This window comes from Euprymna scolopes, chromosome 36 (assembly GCF_053919585.1).
Source record: "Euprymna scolopes isolate OS-2025 chromosome 36, ASM5391958v1, whole genome shotgun sequence".
NCBI classification, from domain to species: Eukaryota; Metazoa; Mollusca; class Cephalopoda; order Sepiida; family Sepiolidae; genus Euprymna; species Euprymna scolopes.
The window spans coordinates 65,790,366-65,812,640 of NC_136517.1; the positions used below are offsets into that span (position 1 = coordinate 65,790,366).

Consider the following 22,275-nt stretch of genomic DNA (forward strand, 5'->3'; position numbering starts at 1 on the left):
CTAATCGTTTTTTAAAGGAAAATTGAAAGTCAAAATTAGCACTTGTGACGATAAACAAAAAGCTTTAGCATGTATGTACCTCTCATGGAATGTCGTAGATCGAAACACAGTGAAATGTTATTTGGTGCTAGTGCACTTATTGATCTGTGCTATTTTTAAATATTATTTTCAAGTTTAATTAAAGTTTTATGATACCTGTTCTTATTAAATTGTTAGGTGAAAGTACAGAATAGGTACACCACACCCTTCCGTCCCCATGTTAAGAATGGCTTTCTAAATAATGTCATTATTTCAGCACAGCTCAATAAGTGCATGAGTACTTTTTATTTTCTTGAATAAAATAAAAACTATTTGAGGAGAACACTACTGTTTTTGCTTTAATAATTCTTTTTTATTCAAAAATAAAAAATAAAAATTTTAATTGTTCAAAACATGTTCCCCCCCCCCCAAGTTTATTGGGATTTTTTTTAATTACCATATTTTTCATGAACATGCTCTAAAAATGTTATTTAAAAATTATCTAATATTTTTCACTTTTCATGTTATAAGCCTCTCTATACATGGCCTCATCCACATGAGACCATTTCATTTCTCCTACTGATCCCGATATGTATTTCAGTTGTAGCAGAAACAAATAGAACTCTTTTCTTGTGCGTCAGTGCCTCCCCTGACTGTGCGATATGGCACATACTGACCAATCAGAGGCATAGCGCAGGCACCTTCCTTACCCCCTTAAGGAACTATAACTGCTTCCGTCCCAGACGAGAAAAACTCTTCCCTTTTCCAGCGAGACGTCAAAGAGAGCGGACCTGTTTCCTCACACTCTCTCTGCGCACACCGGTATCTACAATTCCCACTTGGGATTAACTACCGGGCAAAGGCAGACGAGTTCTATCCTAGCTATATCTAAATGGCATCACGCCCTTGCTTCAATAAACCTTTTCCTTGCAAGTTTTACGAAGTCGTTTGTTCATTTATTCAGTAGCTTGTGTTGAAATATTTATTTTATTAGGGAGTGCCCGAAACTCTCTAATAAAATAAATATTTCAACACAAGCTACTGAATAAATGAACAAACGACTTCGTAAAACTTGCAAGGAAAAGGTTTATTGAAGCAAGGGCGTGATGCCATTTAGATATAGCTAGGATAGAACTTGTCGCCCGGTAGTTAATCCCAAGTAGGAATTGTAGATATCGGTGTAGGCAGAGGGAGAGTGTGAGGAAACAGGTCCGCTCTCTTAGACGTCTCGCTGGAAAAGGGAAGGGTTTTTCTCGTCTGGGACGGAAGCAGTTATAGTTCCTTAAGGGGGTAAGGAAGATCCCTGCGCTATGCCTCTGATTGGTCAGTATGTGCCATATCGCACAGTCAGGGGAGGCACTGACGCACAAGAAAAGAGTTCTATTTGTTTCTGCTACACAGTCTTCTTTTAATACAAGACTAGTAGGCTTCAATATTGTTGGTGCAAACACCAGTAAGCGGATCCACAAAATTTTGTGAATGGTTTATGGTCCCAGGAATATAAACTTCAAAATAATATTTGAAAATAGCGCCGATTCCATTTTGATTTTCACCAATTTTCCTGTTAATAATTATTTAAACTCTGGCAAAAAAAAGTATCCATTCAAAAAAAAAAAAAAAAGATAAAAAAAATCATGCGCGAATTTCAAGTCAAAATAAATAATAATAAAAAAAAAACTATGTCACACACGCAAAAAATTCTTTCCTTGTAAAAATAATAATTTCTCCCTCAGTCAAACAATGTACAACATCAGAGCCGATGCATATTTCACTACAGGTGTAGCATTCGTGTATGTCTGCCCTTTTTCTTTATATTTTTTAATATATAAAATAACTCCTGACATTGATTGTTATTAATTTCATGGTGCATGTTTAATTCATGGTTAAAATATTTGTTTTGACTTTTATCTTCAATGAAATAAATTTTACAAAAAAAGTCAAATTGTTTTTGAAATTCCCTTAATTGTATTTCAACTTTTTTGCTGTACAAATTTTTTCGCCACACAAAAACTTTTGATTATATAATAGTATACAACACAACAATTCCATGAGAATCAGAATCAGAAAAAATTTAGGAATCATCCCAATACTAGTGAAATTCCAAACAAATACTGAATTCAAGCAATGTTTTGCAAATAAAATGTTTCTGAGGAATCCAATTAATTTTTTATTAGAATTTTTATAATAAAAATGTTTGTGTTGGACATCTTTAAACAGCAAAGACAACATTTTGGTGTATTTAATTCTTGAAAATAAAAAAAAATACATAGAAATAAAAATTAATATCTAAATGGTAATGTGGGATCCAGGGCTGGAAGAAAGGAAATTCATCCATTTCAAGAAATGCCAGGTTTATTTGCTAATTGAAAATAAAACGTATTTGTTTGTTTTTTTCAGATGCGTGATACAAAGATTGTTTCTGTGTGGCCAGTTGGGTTGGTTGGAGGCCTCAGATATGAAAGACCAATTGTACATAATGGAAAGGTAATATTTTTTTTTTATGATAAGCGAAACAAACTACTTGAACATTTATTTACCGAAAACCAATCTAAGTGAACATTTATTTACAGTAAACTAATCAAACTACTTGAACTTCTTTATAATAAACTAATCAAACCAATTTACTTTAACCTTTACAATTAACAAATAAACCATTTAAACTTTCTTTACATCAGATTTTCTTGGGTTTAATGAAGTATTTCTAAAAGGAGTATAAAATGTCAATATTCATCCTTTTTCTATTGAAAGGTAACAGAATGGTTTACATACTGGAAACCAACTCGGCCATTTGCAATGGACATGGCAGGATTTGCTGTGAATTTACAACGATTTTTCCAATTTAAAGATGCAAAATTTGATTACAATGTCCCCCGAGGTTATCAGGAATCAGTGCTCCTCAAGCGACTTTATGTGAAAATGGAAGATCTTGAACCCAAAGCTGAATTCTGCACAAAGGTAGTGACGTTTTTTTGTTTTTCTAATCTTGAATTAAATTTAAATAATTATTTTTGTATTCCTAATTATTTTCCTATAAACTGATTGATTTAAAATCAATGCCTGTGTGGTTTGTGTAATTGATTATGGTGGGAGTAGTTGTGAAAATCGACTAGTTGAGTTGATATACCATTGGGAATGGTATGACCTCAAGTTCTCACCCTAGCTAAAGGTAAAATAGTAATTTGTATTTAATTAATTATATACAATCAATAATTTTTGCATTAAATAACTGCAATAAAATGATTAAAATGTCATTTTGCCATTTATTTCTTTGGTTTGATTAGAAATTCAAGTTCTATGATTCTGGCAATGATAATGACAGAACTATTACCCTGAAAAATAGTTAAAGGAACCTTTACTAACAAGAGAGATTTGTGTTTTCTTTTAAGCTATTAAATCTACTAGCAAATTTACTAGAAATGACACTATACTTATGTACTTTATACTAAGAAGATTCAATACATTGGTTATTGAAATGAAATTGATATGAACAGTCAAAGTTGCATTTCCGTGTCATATTTGCACTCTTTTCCCGTCGGTAGTGTGATTTTGCCTAGTGTTTAGGTTGGTTTCATTTAATAATTATTGCTTTCATTAGTATTAATTTTCATTTACCACAAGATGACATTACATTTATAAGGATTTTTCACTTGTTAGTAGCTTACAGTTTTAGTTATATACCATGAAATTTGGCTTCTGGACCATGATAGTAAGTTTTCAACTTTCCAACAAACTTTGAACAATCATACCTTCATGGCTAATTGAGCTACCAAAATAAATTTGGTGCGTTTGTTTATGGTTTACAAAAATCTATATGACCACATTAATTTTTTTTTAGATATAATGAAAATAAAATTTTGGTTTGGGATATCTAATTACAGCAAATAATGCTGTAATAGACAATCTAAAACTCTCTCTAATAATTAATGACTACAAATCCAAATACTTATATGGTAATGTAAAACCTACACACCCAATTTCCGACCTTGTCCTATAATCTCACAAGTAATAACCCCAATATATAAGTTAACTAAAAAAAATCAATGAACTCATCACACCATATTTACCTTGCAGATACAGCGTAAAATCTACTCATACAGAATTTCCAAGCCACTAAAATAAACAATAAAATCATCGCCTTACTAGATGTTGAAAATCTTTTTACTAATGTCCCAGTACATGAAACAATTAACATTATTATTGACAATATAACAATTCAACCCTTCCTCCACTTAAAATGAGTTCAATAATCTTGAAGAAATTATAATTAATGTGCACAACTAAAGTCCCATTTTATGACCAACATCTACACACAGATGGATTGCTATGGGTTCTAGGAACAACATTTAGCAATGCTCAATCTTGAAAACAAAATATTCAACAAAGAAACCTTTTACATTAGGTTGATGATATATTCATGCTTGCTGATAGCATTAAAGAAATAGATGATCTATTTTTTAAATACATTCCAAACTAATTTGAGGCCACTCGAGGAGAAGAGTTAAAGATTGTACAGCGGTCAAAAGGATAATATCATAGTAATCGTTAAAAGTGTAAATTTGGTAAAATCGGATTACTTAAGGGGATGGCTCATCAAGAACTTGTTCACATTGGACTTGAAGACAGCCATATTGTAGTCAGCTGGAAAGCAGGTAAATGGAAGAGAGTTCCACAGGTGTGCAGTTCTAAGAAAGAAGCTTTGTTCATGAAATGTACATTTAGGTTTAGGCACAGATAAAGAGTGGAGGAAATTATTGATAGTAGTTTTCAGGTAGACCAGTGTTTCTCATGAATGTTTGGCGAGAGGGGACCATAGATTGGAGCTCGGATGAACACTTGCTATAAAAATAACGATAAAACAGAGACTAGTTCGCAAAGTCTCTTCTGTGAGAAAGAGGTTGCAGGGAAGAGAAAAGGGCATCACCCACTAGGCTAGAAAGTCTATTCTGAACTCTGTCAAGGCAAGATAAGTTCTTCCTACCAGCTTCTGCCAAAATGTGACATCCTTAAACGTACCTAGCTCTTATATAGGTAGAGAATTGCATCAGCAGGTAAATATCTACTAGATCGATAGAAGGATCCCACCATTTTTCCAGCAACCTTGACAACAGATTTGATGTACGTATTCCATTTTAGATCAGGAGTAAAGGTCAAGCCCAGAAGCTTGTCAAAACAGAGAGCCTCCCTAAGACGAGATCCATTCATTTCAATTGATGCCAGATGGGGATCAGAACGTTGATGATGTAAAGATAGAAGCTTAGTTTTAGATGCATTAAAAGTAACAAGCCACTTTTTCCCCCATTGTACCACATGCTCAAGATCAGAGGAGAAAGAATCAGAGAGAACTTGGTCATTTACAGCCTTTGATGTGCTGCCATAGATAGTAGTGTCTATGAATGATCTAAGGATGTGATTTGGAAGATCATTAATGTAGATCAGGAAGAGAGTTGGACCCAGGATTAACCCCTGAGAGATTCCAGCATTAATACTATGAGCTTCTGATTTCTGCCCATCAACCATTACTCTTATGAACCTATCACAGAAAAATAATTTAATAATTGAAAAGATATTTCCAGCTATACCATCTTGTGAAGTAGACCTTTATGCCATACTCTATCAAAGGCCTTTGATATATCAAGAGCAATTGCCCTAGAAAAGAAGCCTCTGTCGAGAGATTTTCTAATCCTGTGAGAAATAACTTTAAGCACATTTGCTGTAGATCTAGCAGAATGGAAACCATATTGCATGTCACTAAGAAGGTTATTTTTGTTAAGGTGGTTGACTACTTCTCTATTTAACACAGATTCAAGTAATTTACTCATGACACACAGGAGACTTATTTGGTCTGTAGTGAGAGGGAGATGACCGATCACCTGAATTCTAAAATACAGGGCATACCTATGAGATTTTCCAGAGTGTTGGGAAGCAATTCTCTTTAAAACAATGCTTAAACAGCTTTGTAAGTATGGGAGCTAGTTCTGGTTGAAGCTTTTTGAGCACTATAATTGGAATACCGTCAGGGCCAGTTGCTTTACTGGAATCAAGGTTTTTGATTAGCTTGGCAACATTATGCACAGATATTTGTATGTCGTATAGCGTGTTTTTTTTGATATAGGAGGAAATATGGGGGTTGACGGCCTTGGTCGCACAGAGTAGAATTTGCTGCAAAGTTTTTGGCTTTGTCTGATGTTGACGAGATTGATGATTGTTGCTTCTGTTCAGTATCCTGTTTGCTATTTGCCAAAACTGGTTGGAACCAAGCTGTTGTTCAGACACTTTGGACTTAATGGACTGAGCATACAACTCTCTCATGTTCTTCATTACTCTCTTACAGTGGTTGCTGGAAGTCCTGAAAGCGGCTTTAGTCTCAGTACATTTGTTACGTTGAAAGCAATGGAAAACGTGATTTCTGTGCGCAATAGCAGCAGCACATTTTGGAGAGAACCACAACTGGCGTTAGGTTTTTTTTTTTTTTTTTTTTTTTTAGGGTATGAAATAGTCTATACCTGCAATTAACCATTTCATTAGATCTGATACTATAGACAACACATCTTTTTCAAACATGAAACGCAAAGGTAGATCTGATATAAATGAACGGAAGCCATCCCAGTCAGCCATAGATATACTGTACGATGGAGAGGTATATCTGAGGACATTACATTTCGTTTTTATTTTAACTGATACAGCAGAGTGGTCAGAAGATTCCAGTGGAAACAGAACAGAAATGAACACAGCTTAAGGCAAGTTGTGAGGAAAAGAGCTAGAAGACTTGCATACTGACCATCATTGTTGGGCACACGGGTGGGTTGGTGAACAATCTGAGTGAAGTCATAAGCAATGGAAAAATCGTGACAGAACCTCCCCTCATCATCTGTTTTGTTTGAGTGGGTTAACCGTTCCACATTGTGAACATTAAAGTCTCCACAGATGTGAATGTTAGCCAAAGGATGAGCAGATAGGTTGTGGTCAATTTTCTCAGATATGCTTTTAAAGATAGTTACTCGGCTGTTGTAGGGTCAATAGAGGCAAATATAAACACTGTTGTGTGAACAAGTGCAACCCGGAAGCACATATAGGGTAATTTAGGATCTTCTCTTGAGATGACATGGGAAGCCATCTTTAATGTATGCACATATTTCATGCCCATGGCGATCTTGAGGGTCAGATTTGGATGGTAAGTTTGAGTATCCTTTAATTCCAAACTCTTCTAGAGAAATAGTCGGTTTAATGCCAGTTTCACTTAGGAATAATAGGTCTGGTTTAGTCTCCTGTAATTGGGTTTCAACCTTTGGAAGATTGGAACGTAGACCCCTGATGTTGGAGAATGAGACATGGTAGTAGGCGTCTACGTTGGAAGTTGAGGATCTGGGTTTAAACGTGTTTTTTTCTGGAAACTTTTCATGATGGATTTTTGGGATTTGTGGAATAGGTGGGCAGACTTGCTTAGAGCAAGGCAGAGAGGGAAAGTAAGAGAGAAAAAGAAACAGAGAAATATATATTTTTTTTGTAGCACATAAGGTAAAATCGTAACAATTACCCACTAATAGAAACCCACCAGAAGCTGCATTGTCCAGAATCCATTCACCAAATGGCAATACAGCAGTCCCAGTAATTTGCACCTGGTGATAGGACAGCCTCCTTAGTGGTTAAACCAAAGTTTGGGTCCCTGACTATCAAGCGGATAATGTCAGCCCAGATAAAACCCTCCAGCACCCTTACTTAAGGATAGATATAGAAACAGAAAATTTCTGACATCTTTGGCGACTGTTCATGCAAGATACTGCAAACCTACAATACAACTTTTTCTTCTCCCTTTGTCAAAAAATTCACTCATTAAAAATGAAGACTGAGAAACAAATAAGAAGGTTTCCAGAAATTTTTTTTTACATAAACAGATACTGGTCACATGATATTTAAATTAAGAGGAAAAAGTAATCATTATCACAATCATGTGATAATCATCACAGCCCTAATGATTACTTTTCATTCTTTTGATTCTCGGGTATATATCCGACACAGTTAGACACACTTAATCAACTGAGAATCATATCCGACTATATAAAAACATATAAGATATTAACGGATATATACTCAAGAGTCAAAACAATGAAAAGAATATGCTGTTGTCACAGTCCTAGTAATCATACACCATGATTTATAATGAGTAAAATCTTTTTTTGGATCTGTCAATAGCTCAAATGATAGGAATTGCAGTTGGAATGCTAAATGTTATGGTTGTGGTTCTAGCTGATGGCATCGAAGACATTTTTTTTTAATCTTTCAAAATCAGTTCTATATATCAGGTACAATATAATATTCAATAGAGAATTGGCTCTGTAATAATAAATATAATAATGAAATCTACATAAATAAACCCCCCTCCCCCGCTAATACATATACATTATTCTCTTTTTTATTTTACTTTTCTTAATAATAGAGCACTCTACTGAGGTTCTCTTCCACTGATCTTACAAAGATTATATATATATATATATATATATATCTGTAAAAGTGAACGTGTCTGTGTACATTTCCCTATGCAATAACTCTGTCAATTTTTAGTCTACAGACTCGAAATTTAATATACAGGGTACTGAGATTTGGGAAAATTGATGTGATCGGTTTTTGGCCAGAAATTTGGCGATTAAGGGGTCGAAGTTCAACGATTTGACCTTTAAGAACTCTACCAAACTCCTCCAACAATTTTTGGTCTACACACTTGAAATTTTAGATATAGGTTCCTTTGACATGGATCTAACTTAATAACTGGATTTGAGCCCAAAACAATAAATTCTAAGGGGTCATAATAGGGGTCAAAGTTTTAAAAGAATTGACCGCTTTTTTTTTTTTTTGCTTAACATACACCTCCAAATACCCGGGCAACGCGGGGCACCCATGCTAGTGTATATATATAATTAAATATATATAATCTTTGAAAAGTCAGAATTCTTTGACATGGTTTCTAATTCACAGTAGCATCTTACGTCTAAGTGACAAAATATGAATATGAGTAAAAAAAAAAAAAAATGTTCCAAAAACATTTTTTCTTCAGTCTTTCCTCATCACAAATAGAAGTCAAGCAAAAGAAACAAAGTTTTACTTATTTACAAAAAATTCAATTATTATAAGAAATGGAACTTCAGTTTATAATTTTATGCAGCTTCATTTATAACATCAACAATAATAATAATTATACTATAGTATACGATATCTTAAAATACAAACTAAATGAAGTAGAATAAACAATAAAAACAAAGTAAAGTTTAAAGTAATGAAATATTTAAATAATTTGTGATGAAAATAAAGAAAACTAATAATAGTGAAAATCTATAATGGATTATAGTCGCATGGCAAATTGAATCAAAAAATAAAGTAAGAATACAGTAGAACCCCGGGATACGGCAAAAAAAATTAGTAACAAAATACAGTAAAGTATATAATACATTTGTATATAATTAAATAATATTATAAATAACACCTATGATAGGGAAAATACTGTAACCAGAGCCCAGAAAACATTGTATTCCATATTGTAACCTGAAAAAAAAAACGTATCCTGGGACAACCATATCCCGAGGTTCTACTTTATTATTTAAAAAGTGTAATCTTAAAAAAAAAAATGCCTGCTATGATTTGGAAACTTGCCATAAAATTTTCAGACACTGCAATATTTCACATATCAAAAAGTTGCAATATGTCACATATAAAAAAGTTGCAATATTTCACATATCAAAAAGTTGCAATATTTCACATATCAAAAAGTTGCAATATTTCACATATCAAAAAGTTGCAATATTTCACGTATCAAAAAGTTGCAATATTTCACATATAAAAAGTTGCAATATTTCACATATCAAAAAGTTGCAATATTTCACATATCAAAAAGTTGCAATATTTCACATATCAAAAAGTTGCAATATTTCACATATCAAAAGTTGCAATATTTCACATATAAAAAGGTGTAATATTTCACATATGAAAAAGTTGCAATATTTCACATATCAAAAAGTTGCAATATTTCACATATCAAAAAGTTGCAATATGTCACATATCAAAAAGTTGCAATATTTCACATATCAAAAAGTTGCAATATTTCACATATCAAAAAGTTGCAATATTTCACATATCAAAAAGTTGCAATATTTCACATATGAAAGAGTTGCAATATTTCACATATGAAAAAGTTGCAATATTTCACATATCAAAAAGTTGCAATATTTCACATATGAAAAAGTTGCAATATTTCACATATCAAAAAGTTGCAATATTTCACATATCAAAAAGTTGCAATATTTCACATATCAAAAAGTTGCACTATTTCACATATCAAAAAGTTGTAATATTTCACATATCAAAAAGTTGTAATATTTCACATATCAACAAGTTGCAATATTTCACATATAAAAAAGTTGCAATATTTCACATATCACAAAGTTGCAATATGTCACATATCAAAAAGTTGCAATATTTCACATATAAAAAAGTTGCAATATGTCACATATCAAAAAGTTGCAATATTTCACATATAAAAAAGATGCAATATGTCACATATCAAAAAGTTGCAATATTTCACATATGAAAAAGTTGCAATATTTCACATATCAAAAAGTTGTAATATTTCACATATCAAAAGGTTGTAATATTTCACATATGAAAAAGTTGCAATATTTCACATATCAAAAAGTTGCAATATTTCACATATAAAAAAGTTGCAATATTTCACATATAAAAAAGTTGCAATATTTCACATATCAAAAAGTTGCAATATTTCACATATCAAAAAGTTGCAATATTTCACATATCAAAAAGTTGCAATATTTCACATATCAAAAAGTTGCAATATTTCACATACTAAAAAGTTGCAATATTTCACATATCAAAAAGTTGCAATATTTCACATATCAAAAAGTTGCAATATTTCACATATGAAAAAGTTGCAATATTTCACATATCAAAAAGTTGCAATATTTCACATATCAAAAAGTTGCAATATTTCACATATCAAAAAGTTGCAATATTTCACATATCAAAAAGTTGCAATATTTCACATATAAAAAAGTTGCAATATTTCACATATCAAAAAGTTGCAATATGTCACATATCAAAAAGTTGCAATATGTCACATATCAAAAAGTTGCAATATTTCACATATCAAAAAGTTGCAATATTTCACATATCAAAAAGTTGCAATATGTCACGTATGAAAAAGTTGCAATATTTCACATATCAAAAAGTTGCAATATTTCACATATCAAAAAGTTGCAATATTTCACATATCAAAAAGTTGCAATATTTCACATATAAAAAAGTTGCAATATTTCACATATGAAAAAGTTGCAATATTTCACATATCAAAAAGTTGCAATATTTCACATATAAAAAGTTGCAATATTTCACATATGAAAAAGTTGCAATATTTCACATATGAAAAAGTTGCAATATTTCACATATGAAAAAGTTGCAATATTTCACATATAAAAAAGTTGCAGTATTTCACATATAAAAAGTTGCAATATTTCACATATGAAAAAGTTGCAATATTTCACATATCAAAAAGTTGCAATATGTCACATATCAAAAAGTTGCAATATTTCGCATATCAAAAAGTTGCAATATTTCGCATATCAAAAAGTTGCAATATGTCACATATCAAAAAGTTGCAATATTTCACATATAAAAAAGATGCAATATTTCACATATCAAAAAGTTGCAATATTTAACATATCAAAAGTTGCAATATTTCACATATCAAAAAGTTGTAATGTTTCACATATCAAAAAGTTGTAATGTTTCACATATCAAAAAGTTGCAATATTTCACATATCAAAATGTTGCAATATTTCACATATCAAAAAGTTGCAATATTTCACATATCAAAAAGTTGCAATATTTCACATATCAAAAAGTTGCAATATTTCACATATCAAAAAGTTGCAATATTTAACATGAAAAAGTTGCAATATTTCACATATAAAAAAGCTGCAATATGTCACATATAAAAAAGTTGCAATATTTCACATATAAAAAAGTTGCAATATTTCACATATACAAATGTTGCTCTATGTCACACATGAAAAAGTTGCAATATTTCACATATCAAAAAGTTGCAATATTTCACATATAAAAAGTTGCAATATTTCACATATCAAAAAGTTGCAATATGTCACATATCAAAAAGTTGCAATATTTAACATATCAAAAAGTTGCAATATTTCACATATAAAAAAGTTGACATATTTCACATATCAAAAAGTTGCAATATTTCACATATCAAAAAGTTGCAATATTTCACATATCAAAAAGTTGCAATATTTCACATATCAAAAAGGAGCAATATGTCACATATGAACAAGTTGCAATATTTCACATATAAAAAAGTTGCAATATTTCACATATAAAAAGTTGCAATATTTCACATATCAAAAAGTTGCAATATTTCACATATCAAAAAGTTGCAATATTTCACATATCAAAAGGTTGCAATATTTCACATATGAAAAAGTTGCGAGATTTCACATATGAAAAAGTTGCAATATTTCACATATGAAAAAGTTGCAATATTTCACATATCAAAAAGTTGCAGTATTTCACATATAAAAAGTTGCAATATTTCACATATGAAAAAGTTGCAATATTTCACATATCAAAAAGTTGCAATATGTCACATATAAAAAAGTTGCAATATTTCGCATATAAAAAAGTTGCAATATTTCACATATCAAAAAGTTGCAATATGTCACATATCAAAAAGTTGCAATATGTCACATATAAAAAAGATACAATATTTCACATATCAAAAAGTTGCAATATTTAACATATCAAAAAGTTGCAATATTTCACATATCAAAAAGTTGTAATGTTTCACATATCAAAAAGTTGTAATGTTTCACATATCAAAAAGTTGTAATGTTTCACATATCAAAAAGTTGCAATATTTCACATATCAAAAAGTTGCAATATTTCACATATCAAAAAGTTGCAATATTTCACATATCAAAAAGTTGCAATATTTCACATATCAAAAAGTTGCAATATTTCACATATCAAAAAGTTGCAATATTTCACATATCAAAAAGTTGCAATATTTCACATATGAAAAAGTTGCAATATTTCACATATAAAAAAGTTGCAATATTTCACATATAAAAAAGTTGCAATATTTCACATATGAAAAAGTTGCAATATTTCACATATCAAAAAGTTGCAATATTTCACATATCAAAAAGTTGCAATATTTCACATATCAAAATGTTGCTCTATGTCACATATGAAAAAGTTGCAATATGTCACATATCAAAAAGTTGCAATATTTCACATATCAAAAAGTTGCAATATTTCACATATTAAAAAGTTGTAATATTTCACATATCAAAAAGTTGCAATATTTCACATACTAAAAAGTTGCAATATTTCACATATCAAAAAGTTGCAATATTTCACATATCAAAAAGTTGCAATATTTCACATATCAAAAAGTTGCAATATTTAAATATCAAAAAGTTGCAATATTTCACATATGAAAAAGTTGCAATATTTCACATATAAAAAAGTTGCAATATTTCACATATAAAAAAGTTGCAATATTTCACATATAAAAAAGTTGCAATATTTCACATATAAAAAAGTTGCAATATTTCACATATCAAAAAGTTGCAATATTTCACATATCAAAAAGTTGCAATATTTCACATATCAAAAAGTTGCAATATTTCACATATCAAAAAGTTGCAATATTTCACATATCAAAAAGTTGCAATATGTCACATATGAAAAAGTTGCAATATTTCACATATCAAAAAGTTGCAATATTTCACATATCAAAAAGTTGCAATATTTCACATATCAAAAAGTTGCAATATTTCACATATCAAAAGGTTGCAATATTTCACATATCAAAAAGTTGCGAGATTTCACATATGAAAAAGTTGCAATATTTCACATATGAAAAAGTTGCAATATTTCACATATGAAAAAGTTGCAATATTTCACATATCAAAAAGTTGCAATATGTCACATATGAAAAAGTTGCAATATTTCACATATCAAAAAGTTGCAATATTTCACATATCAAAAAGTTGCAATATTTCACATATCAAAAAGTTGCAATATTTCACATATCAAAAAGTTGCAATATGTCACATATGAAAAAGTTGCAATATTTCACATATGAAAAAGTTGAATAATTCCCATATAAAAATGTTGCTCTGTCACATATGAAAAAGTTGCAATATTTCACATATCAAAAAGTTGCAATATTTCACATATCAAAAAGATGCAATATGTCACATATCAAAAAGTTGCAATATTTCACATATGAAAAAGTTGTAATATTTCACATATGAAAAAGTTGCAATATTTCACATATGAAAAAGTTGCAATATTTCACATATCAAAAAGTTGCAATATTTCACATATCAAAAAGTTGCAATATTTAAATATCAAAAAGTTGCAATATTTCACATATCAAAAAGTTGCAATATTTCACATATGAAAAAGTTGCAATATTTCACATATCAAAAAGTTGCAATATTTCACATATAAAAAGTTGCAATATTTCACAGATCAAAAAGTTGCAATATGTCACATATCAAAAAGTTGCAATATTTCACATATCAAAAAGTTGCAATATTTCACATATCAAAAAGTTGCAATATGTCACATATCAAAAAGTTGGAATATGTCACATATCAAAAAGTTGCAATATTTCACATATAAAAAGATTCAATATTTCACATATAAAAAGGTGCAATATTTCACATATCAAAAAGTTGCAATATTTCACATATCAAAAAGTTGTAATATTTCACATATCAAAAAGTTGTAATATTTCACATATGAAAAAGTTGCAATATTTCACATATCAAAAAGTTGCAATATTTCACATATCAAAAAGTTGCAATATTTCACATATCAAAAAGTTGCAATATTTCACATATCAAAAAGTTGCAATATTTCACATATCAAAAAGTTGCAATATTTCACATATGAAAAAGTTGCAATATTTCACATATAAAAAAGTTGCAATATTTCACATATAAAAAAGTTGCAATATTTCACATATGAAAAAGTTGCAATATGTCACATATGAAAAAGTTGCAATATTTCACATATGAAAAAGTTGCAATATTTCACATATCAAAATGTTGCTCTATGTCACATATGAAAAAGTTGCAATATTTCACATATCAAAAAGTTGCAATATTTCACATATAAAAAGTTGCAATATTTCACATATCAAAAAGTTGCAATATGTCACATATCAAAAAGTTGCAATATTGCACATATAAAAAAGATGCAATATTTCACATATAAACAGGTGCAATATTTCACATATCAAAAAGTTGCAATATTTCACATATCAAAAAGTTGTAATATTTCACATATCAAAAAGTTGTAATATTTCACATATAAAAAAGATGCAATATTTCACATATAAAAAAGATGCAATATTTCACATATGAAACAGTTGTAATATTTCACATATGAAAAAGTTGCAATATTTCACATATGAAAAAGTTGCAATATTTCACATATCAAAAAGTTGCAACATTTCACATATGAAAAAGTTGCAATATTTCACATATGAAAAAGTTGCAATATTTCACATATCAAAAAGTTGCAATATTTCACATATCAAAAAGTTGCAATATTTAACATATCAAAAAGTTGCAATATTTCACATATCAAAAAGTTGCAATATGTCACATATCAAAAAGTTGCAATATTTCACATATCACAAAGTTGCAATATGTCACATATCAAAAAGTTGCAATATTTCACATATCAAAAAGTTGCAATATGTCACATATCAAAAAGTTGCAATATTTCACATATCAAAAAGGATCAATATGTCACATATGAACAAGTTGCAATATTTCACATATAAAAAAGTTGCAATATTTCACATATAAAAAGTTGCAATATTTCACATATAAAAAAGTTGCAATATTTCACATATAAAAAGGTTGCAATATTTCATATATCAAAATGTTCTCTATGTCACATATGAAAAAGTTGCAATATTTCACATATCAAAAAGTTGCAATATGTCACATATAAAAAGTTGCAATATTTCACATATCAAAAAGTTGTAATATTTCACATATAAAAAAGTTGCAATATTTCACATATAAAAAAGTTGCAATATTTCACATATAAAAAAGTTGCAATATGTCACATATCAAAAAGTTGCAATATTTCACATATCAAAAAGTTGCAATATTTCACATATGAAAAAGTTGCAATATTTCACATATGAAAAAGTTGCAATATTTCACATATAAAAACGTTGCAATATTTCACATATAAAAAAGTTGCAATATTTCACATATCAAAAAGTGGCAATATGTCACATATGAAAAAGTTGCAATATTTCACATATGAAAAAGTTGCAATATTTCACATATCAAAATGTTGCTCTATGTCACATATGAAAAAGTTGCAATATTTCACATATCAAAAAGTTGCAATATTTCACATATAAAAAGTTGCAATATTTCACATATCAAAAAGTTGCAATATGTCACATATCAAAAAGTTGCAATATTGCACATATAAAAAAGATGCAATATTTCACATAAAAACAGGTGCAATATTTCACATATAAAAAAGTTGCAATATTTCACATATCAAAAAGTTGCAATATTTCACATATCAAAAAGTTGCAATATTTAACATATCAAAAAGTTGCAATATTTCACATATCAAAAAGTTGCAATATTTCACATATGAAAAAGTTGCAATATTTCACATATAAAAAAGATGCAATATTTCACATATAAAAAAGTTGCAATATTTCACATATGAAAAAGTTGCAATATGTCACATATGAAAAAGTTGCAATATTTCACATATGAAAAAGTTGCAATATTTCACATATCAAAATGTTGCTCTATGTCACATATGAAAAAGTTGCAATATTTCACATATCAAAAAGTTGCAATATTTCACATATAAAAAGTTGCAATATTTCACATATCAAAAAGTTGCAATATGTCACATATCAAAAAGTTGCAATATTGCACATATAAAAAAGATGCAATATTTCACATAAAAACAGGTGCAATATTTCACATATAAAAAAGTTGCAATATTTCACATATCAAAAAGTTGTAATATTTCACATATAAAAAAGTTGTAATATTTCACATATAAAAAAGATGCAATATTTCACATATAAAAAAGATGCAATATTTCACATATGAAAAAGTTGCAATATTTCACATATGAAAAAGTTGCAATATTTCACATATGAAAAAGTTGCAATATTTTACATATCAAAAAGTTGCAACATTTCACATATGAAAAAGTTGCAATATTTCACATATGAAAAAGTTGCAATATTTCACATATCAAAAAGTTGCAATATTTCACATATCAAAAAGTTGCAATATTTAACATATCAAAAAGTTGCAATATTTCACATATGAAAAAGTTGCAATATTTCACATATGAAAAAGTTGCAATATTTCACATATCAAAAAGTTGCAATATTTCACATATAAAAAGTTACAATATTTCACATATCAAAAAGTTGCAATATGTCACATATCAAAAAGTTGCAATATTTCACATATCAAAAAGTTGCAATATGTCACATATCAAAAAGTTGCAATATTTCACATATAAAAAAGATGCAATATTTCACATATAAACAGGTGCAATATTTCACATATCAAAAAGTTGCAATATTTCACATATCAAAAAGTTGTAATATTTCACATATCAAAAAGTTGTAATATTTCACATATCAAAAAGATGCAATATTTCACATATAAAAAAGATGCAATATTTCACATATGAAACAGTTGTAATATTTCACATATGAAAAAGTTGCAATATTTCACATATGAAAAAGTTGCAATATTTCACATATCAAAAAGTTGCAACATTTCACATATGAAAAAGTTGCAATATTTCACATATGAAAAAGTTGCAATATTTCACATATCAAAAAGTTGCAATATTTCACATATCAAAAAGTTGCAATATTTAACATATCAAAAAGTTGCAATATTTCACATATAAAAAAGTTGCAATATTTCACATATGAAAAAGTTGCAATATTTCACATATCAAAAAGTTGCAATATTTCACATATAAAAATGTTGCAATATTTCACATATCAAAAAGTTGCAATATGTCACATATCAAAAAGTTGCAATATTTCACATATCAAAAAGTTGCAATATTTCACATATCAAAAAGTTGCAATATGTCACATATCAAAAAGTTGCAATATTTCACATATCAAAAAGTTGCAATATTTCACATATTAAAAAGTTGTAATATTTCACATATCAAAAAGTTGCAATATTTCACATACTAAAAAGTTGCAATATTTCACATATCAAAAAGTTGCAATATTTCACATATCAAAAAGTTGCAATATTTCACATATCAAAAAGTTGCAATATTTAAATATCAAAAAGTTGCAATATTTCACATATGAAAAAGTTGCAATATTTCACATATAAAAAAGTTGCAATATTTCACATATAAAAAAGTTGCAATATTTCACATATAAAAAAGTTGCAATATTTCACATATAAAAAAGTTGCAATATTTCACATATCAAAAAGTTGCAATATTTCACATATCAAAAAGTTGCAATATTTCACATATCAAAAAGTTGCAATATTTCACATATCAAAAAGTTGCAATATGTCACATATGAAAAAGTTGCAATATTTCACATATCAAAAAGTTGCAATATTTCACATATCAAAAAGTTGCAATATTTCACATATCAAAAAGTTGCAATATTTCACATATCAAAAGGTTGCAATATTTCACATATCAAAAAGTTGCGAGATTTCACATATGAAAAAGTTGCAATATTTCACATATGAAAAAGTTGCAATATTTCACATATGAAAAAGTTGCAATATTTCACATATCAAAAAGTTGCAATATGTCACATATGAAAAAGTTGCAATATTTCACATATCAAAAAGTTGCAATATTTCACATATCAAAAAGTTGCAATATTTCACATATCAAAAAGTTGCAATATTTCACATATCAAAAAGTTGCAATATGTCACATATGAAAAAGTTGCAATATTTCACATATGAAAAAGTTGAATAATTCCCATATAAAAATGTTGCTCTGTCACATATGAAACAGTTGCAATATTTTACATATCAAAAAGTTACAATATTTCACATATAACAAGTTGCAATATTTCACATATCAAAAAGTTGCAATATTTCACATATCAAAAAGATGCAATATGTCACATATCAAAAAGTTGCAATATTTCACATATAAAAAAGATGCAATATTTCACATATCAAAAAGTTGCAGTATTTCACATATAAAAAGTTTCAATATTTCACATATAAAAAAGTTGCAATATTTCACATATCAAAAAGTTGCAATATGTCATATATCAAAAAGTTGCAATATGTCACATATCAAAAAGTTGCAATATTTCGCATATCAAAAAGTTGCAATATTTCACATATCAAAAAGTTGCAATATGTCACATATCAAAAAGTTGCAATATCTCACTTATAAAAAAGATGCAATATTTCACATATCAAAAAGTTGCAATATTTAACATATCAAAAGTTGCAATATTTCACATATAAAAAAGTTGTAATGTTTCACATATCAAAAAGTTGTAATGTTTCACATCAAAAAGTTGCAATATTTCACATATCAAAAAGTTGCAATATTTCACATATCAAAAAGTTGCAATATTTCACATATCAAAAAGTTGCAATATTTCACATATCAAAAAGTTACAATATTTCACATATCAAAAAGTTGCAATATTTCACATATAAAAAAGTTGCAATATGTCACATATCAAAAAGTTGCAATATGTCACATATCAAAAAGTTGCAATATTTCACATATGAAAAAGTTGCAATATTTCACATATCAAAATGTTGCTCTATGTCACATATGAAAAAGTTGCAATATTTCACATATCAAAAAGTTGCAATATTTCACATATCAAAAAGTTGCAATATGTCACATATCAAAAAGTTGCAATATTTCACATATGAAAAAGTTGCAATATTTCACATATCAAAATGTTGCTCTATGTCACATATGAAAAAGTTGCAATATTTCACATATCAAAAAGTTGCAATATTTCACATATCAAAAAGTTGCAATATTTCACATATCAAAAAGTTGCAATATTTCACATATGAAAAAGTTGCAATATTTCACATATGAAAAAGTTGCAATATTTCACATATAAAAAAGTTGCAATATTTCACATATCAAAAAGTTGCAATATGTCACATATGAAAAAGTTGCAATATTTCACATATGAAAAAGTTGCAATATTTCACATATCAAAATGTTGCTCTATGTCACATATGAAAAAGTTGCAATATTTCACATATCAAAAAGTTGCAATATGTCACATATTAAAAAGTTGCAATATTTTACATATAAAAAAGATGCAATATTTCACATATAAACAGGTGCAATATTTCACATATCAAAAAGTTGCAATATTTCACATATCAAAAAGTTGTAATATTTCACATATCAAAAAGTTGTAATATTTCACATATCAAAAAGATGCAATATTTCACATATAAAAAAGATGCAATATTTCACATATGAAACAGTTGTAATATTTCACATATGAAAAAGTTGCAATATTTCACATATGAAAAAGTTGCAATATTTCACATATCAAAAAGTTGCAACATTTCACATATGAAAAAGTTGCAATATTTCACATATGAAAAAGTTGCAATATTTCACATATCAAAAAGTTGCAATATTTCACATATAAAAAAGTTGCAATATTTAACATATCAAAAAGTTGCAATATTTCACATATAAAAAAGTTGCAATATTTCACATATGAAAAAGTTGCAATATTTCACATATCAAAAAGTTGCAATATTTCACATATAAAAATGTTGCAATATTTCACATATCAAAAAGTTGCAATATGTCACATATCAAAAAGTTGCAATATTTCACATATCAAAAAGTTGCAATATTTCACATATCAAAAAGTTGCAATATGTCACATATCAAAAAGTTGCAATATTTCACATATCAAAAAGTTGCAATATTTCACATATTAAAAAGTTGTAATATTTCCCATATCAAAAAGTTGCAATATTTCACATACTAAAAAGTTGCAATATTTCACATATCTAAAAGTTGCAATATTTCACATATCAAAAAGTTGCAATATTTCACATATCAAAAAGTTGCAATATTTAAATATCAAAAAGTTGCAATATTTCACATATGAAAAAGTTGCAATATTTCACATATAAAAAAGTTGCAATATTTCACATATAAAAAAGTTGCAATATTTCACATATAAAAAAGTTGCAATATTTCACATATAAAAAAGTTGCAATATTTCACATATCAAAAAGTTGCAATATTTCACATATCAAAAAGTTGCAATATTTCACATATCAAAAAGTTGCAATATTTCACATATCAAAAAGTTGCAATATTTCACATATGAAAAAGTTGCAATATTTCACATATCAAAAAGTTGCAATATTTCACATATCAAAAAGTTGCAATATTTCACATATAAAAAGTTGCAATATTTTACATATCAAAAGGTTGCAATATTTCACATATAAAAAAGTTGCGAGATTTCACATATCAAAAAGTTGCAATATTTCACATATCAAAAAGTTGCAATATGTCACATATCAAAAAGTTGCAATATTTCACATATAAAAAAGATGCAATATTTCACATATAAAAAAGATGCAATATTTCACATATCAAAAAGTTGCAATATTTCACATATCAAAAAGTTGCAATATTTCACATATCAAAAAGTTACAATATTTCACATATAAAAAAGTTGCAATATTTCACATATAAAAAAGTTGCAATATTTCACATATAAAAAGGTTGCAATATTTCACATATCAAAATGTTCTCTATGTCACATATGAAAAAGTTGCAATATTTCACATATCAAAAAGTTGCAATATGTCACATATAAAAAGTTGCAATATTTCACATATCAAAAAGTTGTAATATTTCACATATAAAAAAGTTGCAATATTTCACATATAAAAAAGTTGCAATATTTCACATATAAAAAAGTTGCAATATGTCACATATCAAAAAGTTGCAATATTTCACATATCAAAAAGTTGCAATATTTCACATATGAAAAAGTTGCAATATTTCACATATGAAAAAGTTGCAATATTTCACATATAAAAACGTTGCAATATTTCACATATAAGAAAGTTGCAATATTTCACATATCAAAAAGTGGCAATATGTCACATA

The 22,275-nt window shown here is 28.2% G+C and overlaps 1 protein-coding gene across 3 annotated transcripts in view; it reads left to right on the plus strand.

The window, feature by feature from the left end:
* The window catches only part of LOC145260559 (galactosylgalactosylxylosylprotein 3-beta-glucuronosyltransferase 1-like), a 97,663-nt gene that overhangs the window by 39,888 nt on the left and 35,500 nt on the right, over window positions 1–22,275 (plus strand). For all 3 annotated transcript variants that reach the window (XM_080118800.1, XM_080118802.1, XM_080118801.1), the window contains 2 exons: window positions 2,416–2,502; window positions 2,767–2,973. In XM_080118800.1, coding sequence (XP_079974926.1) covers window positions 2,416–2,502; window positions 2,767–2,973 — 294 coding nt within the window. The remainder of the gene's footprint in view (window positions 1–2,415; window positions 2,503–2,766; window positions 2,974–22,275) is intronic.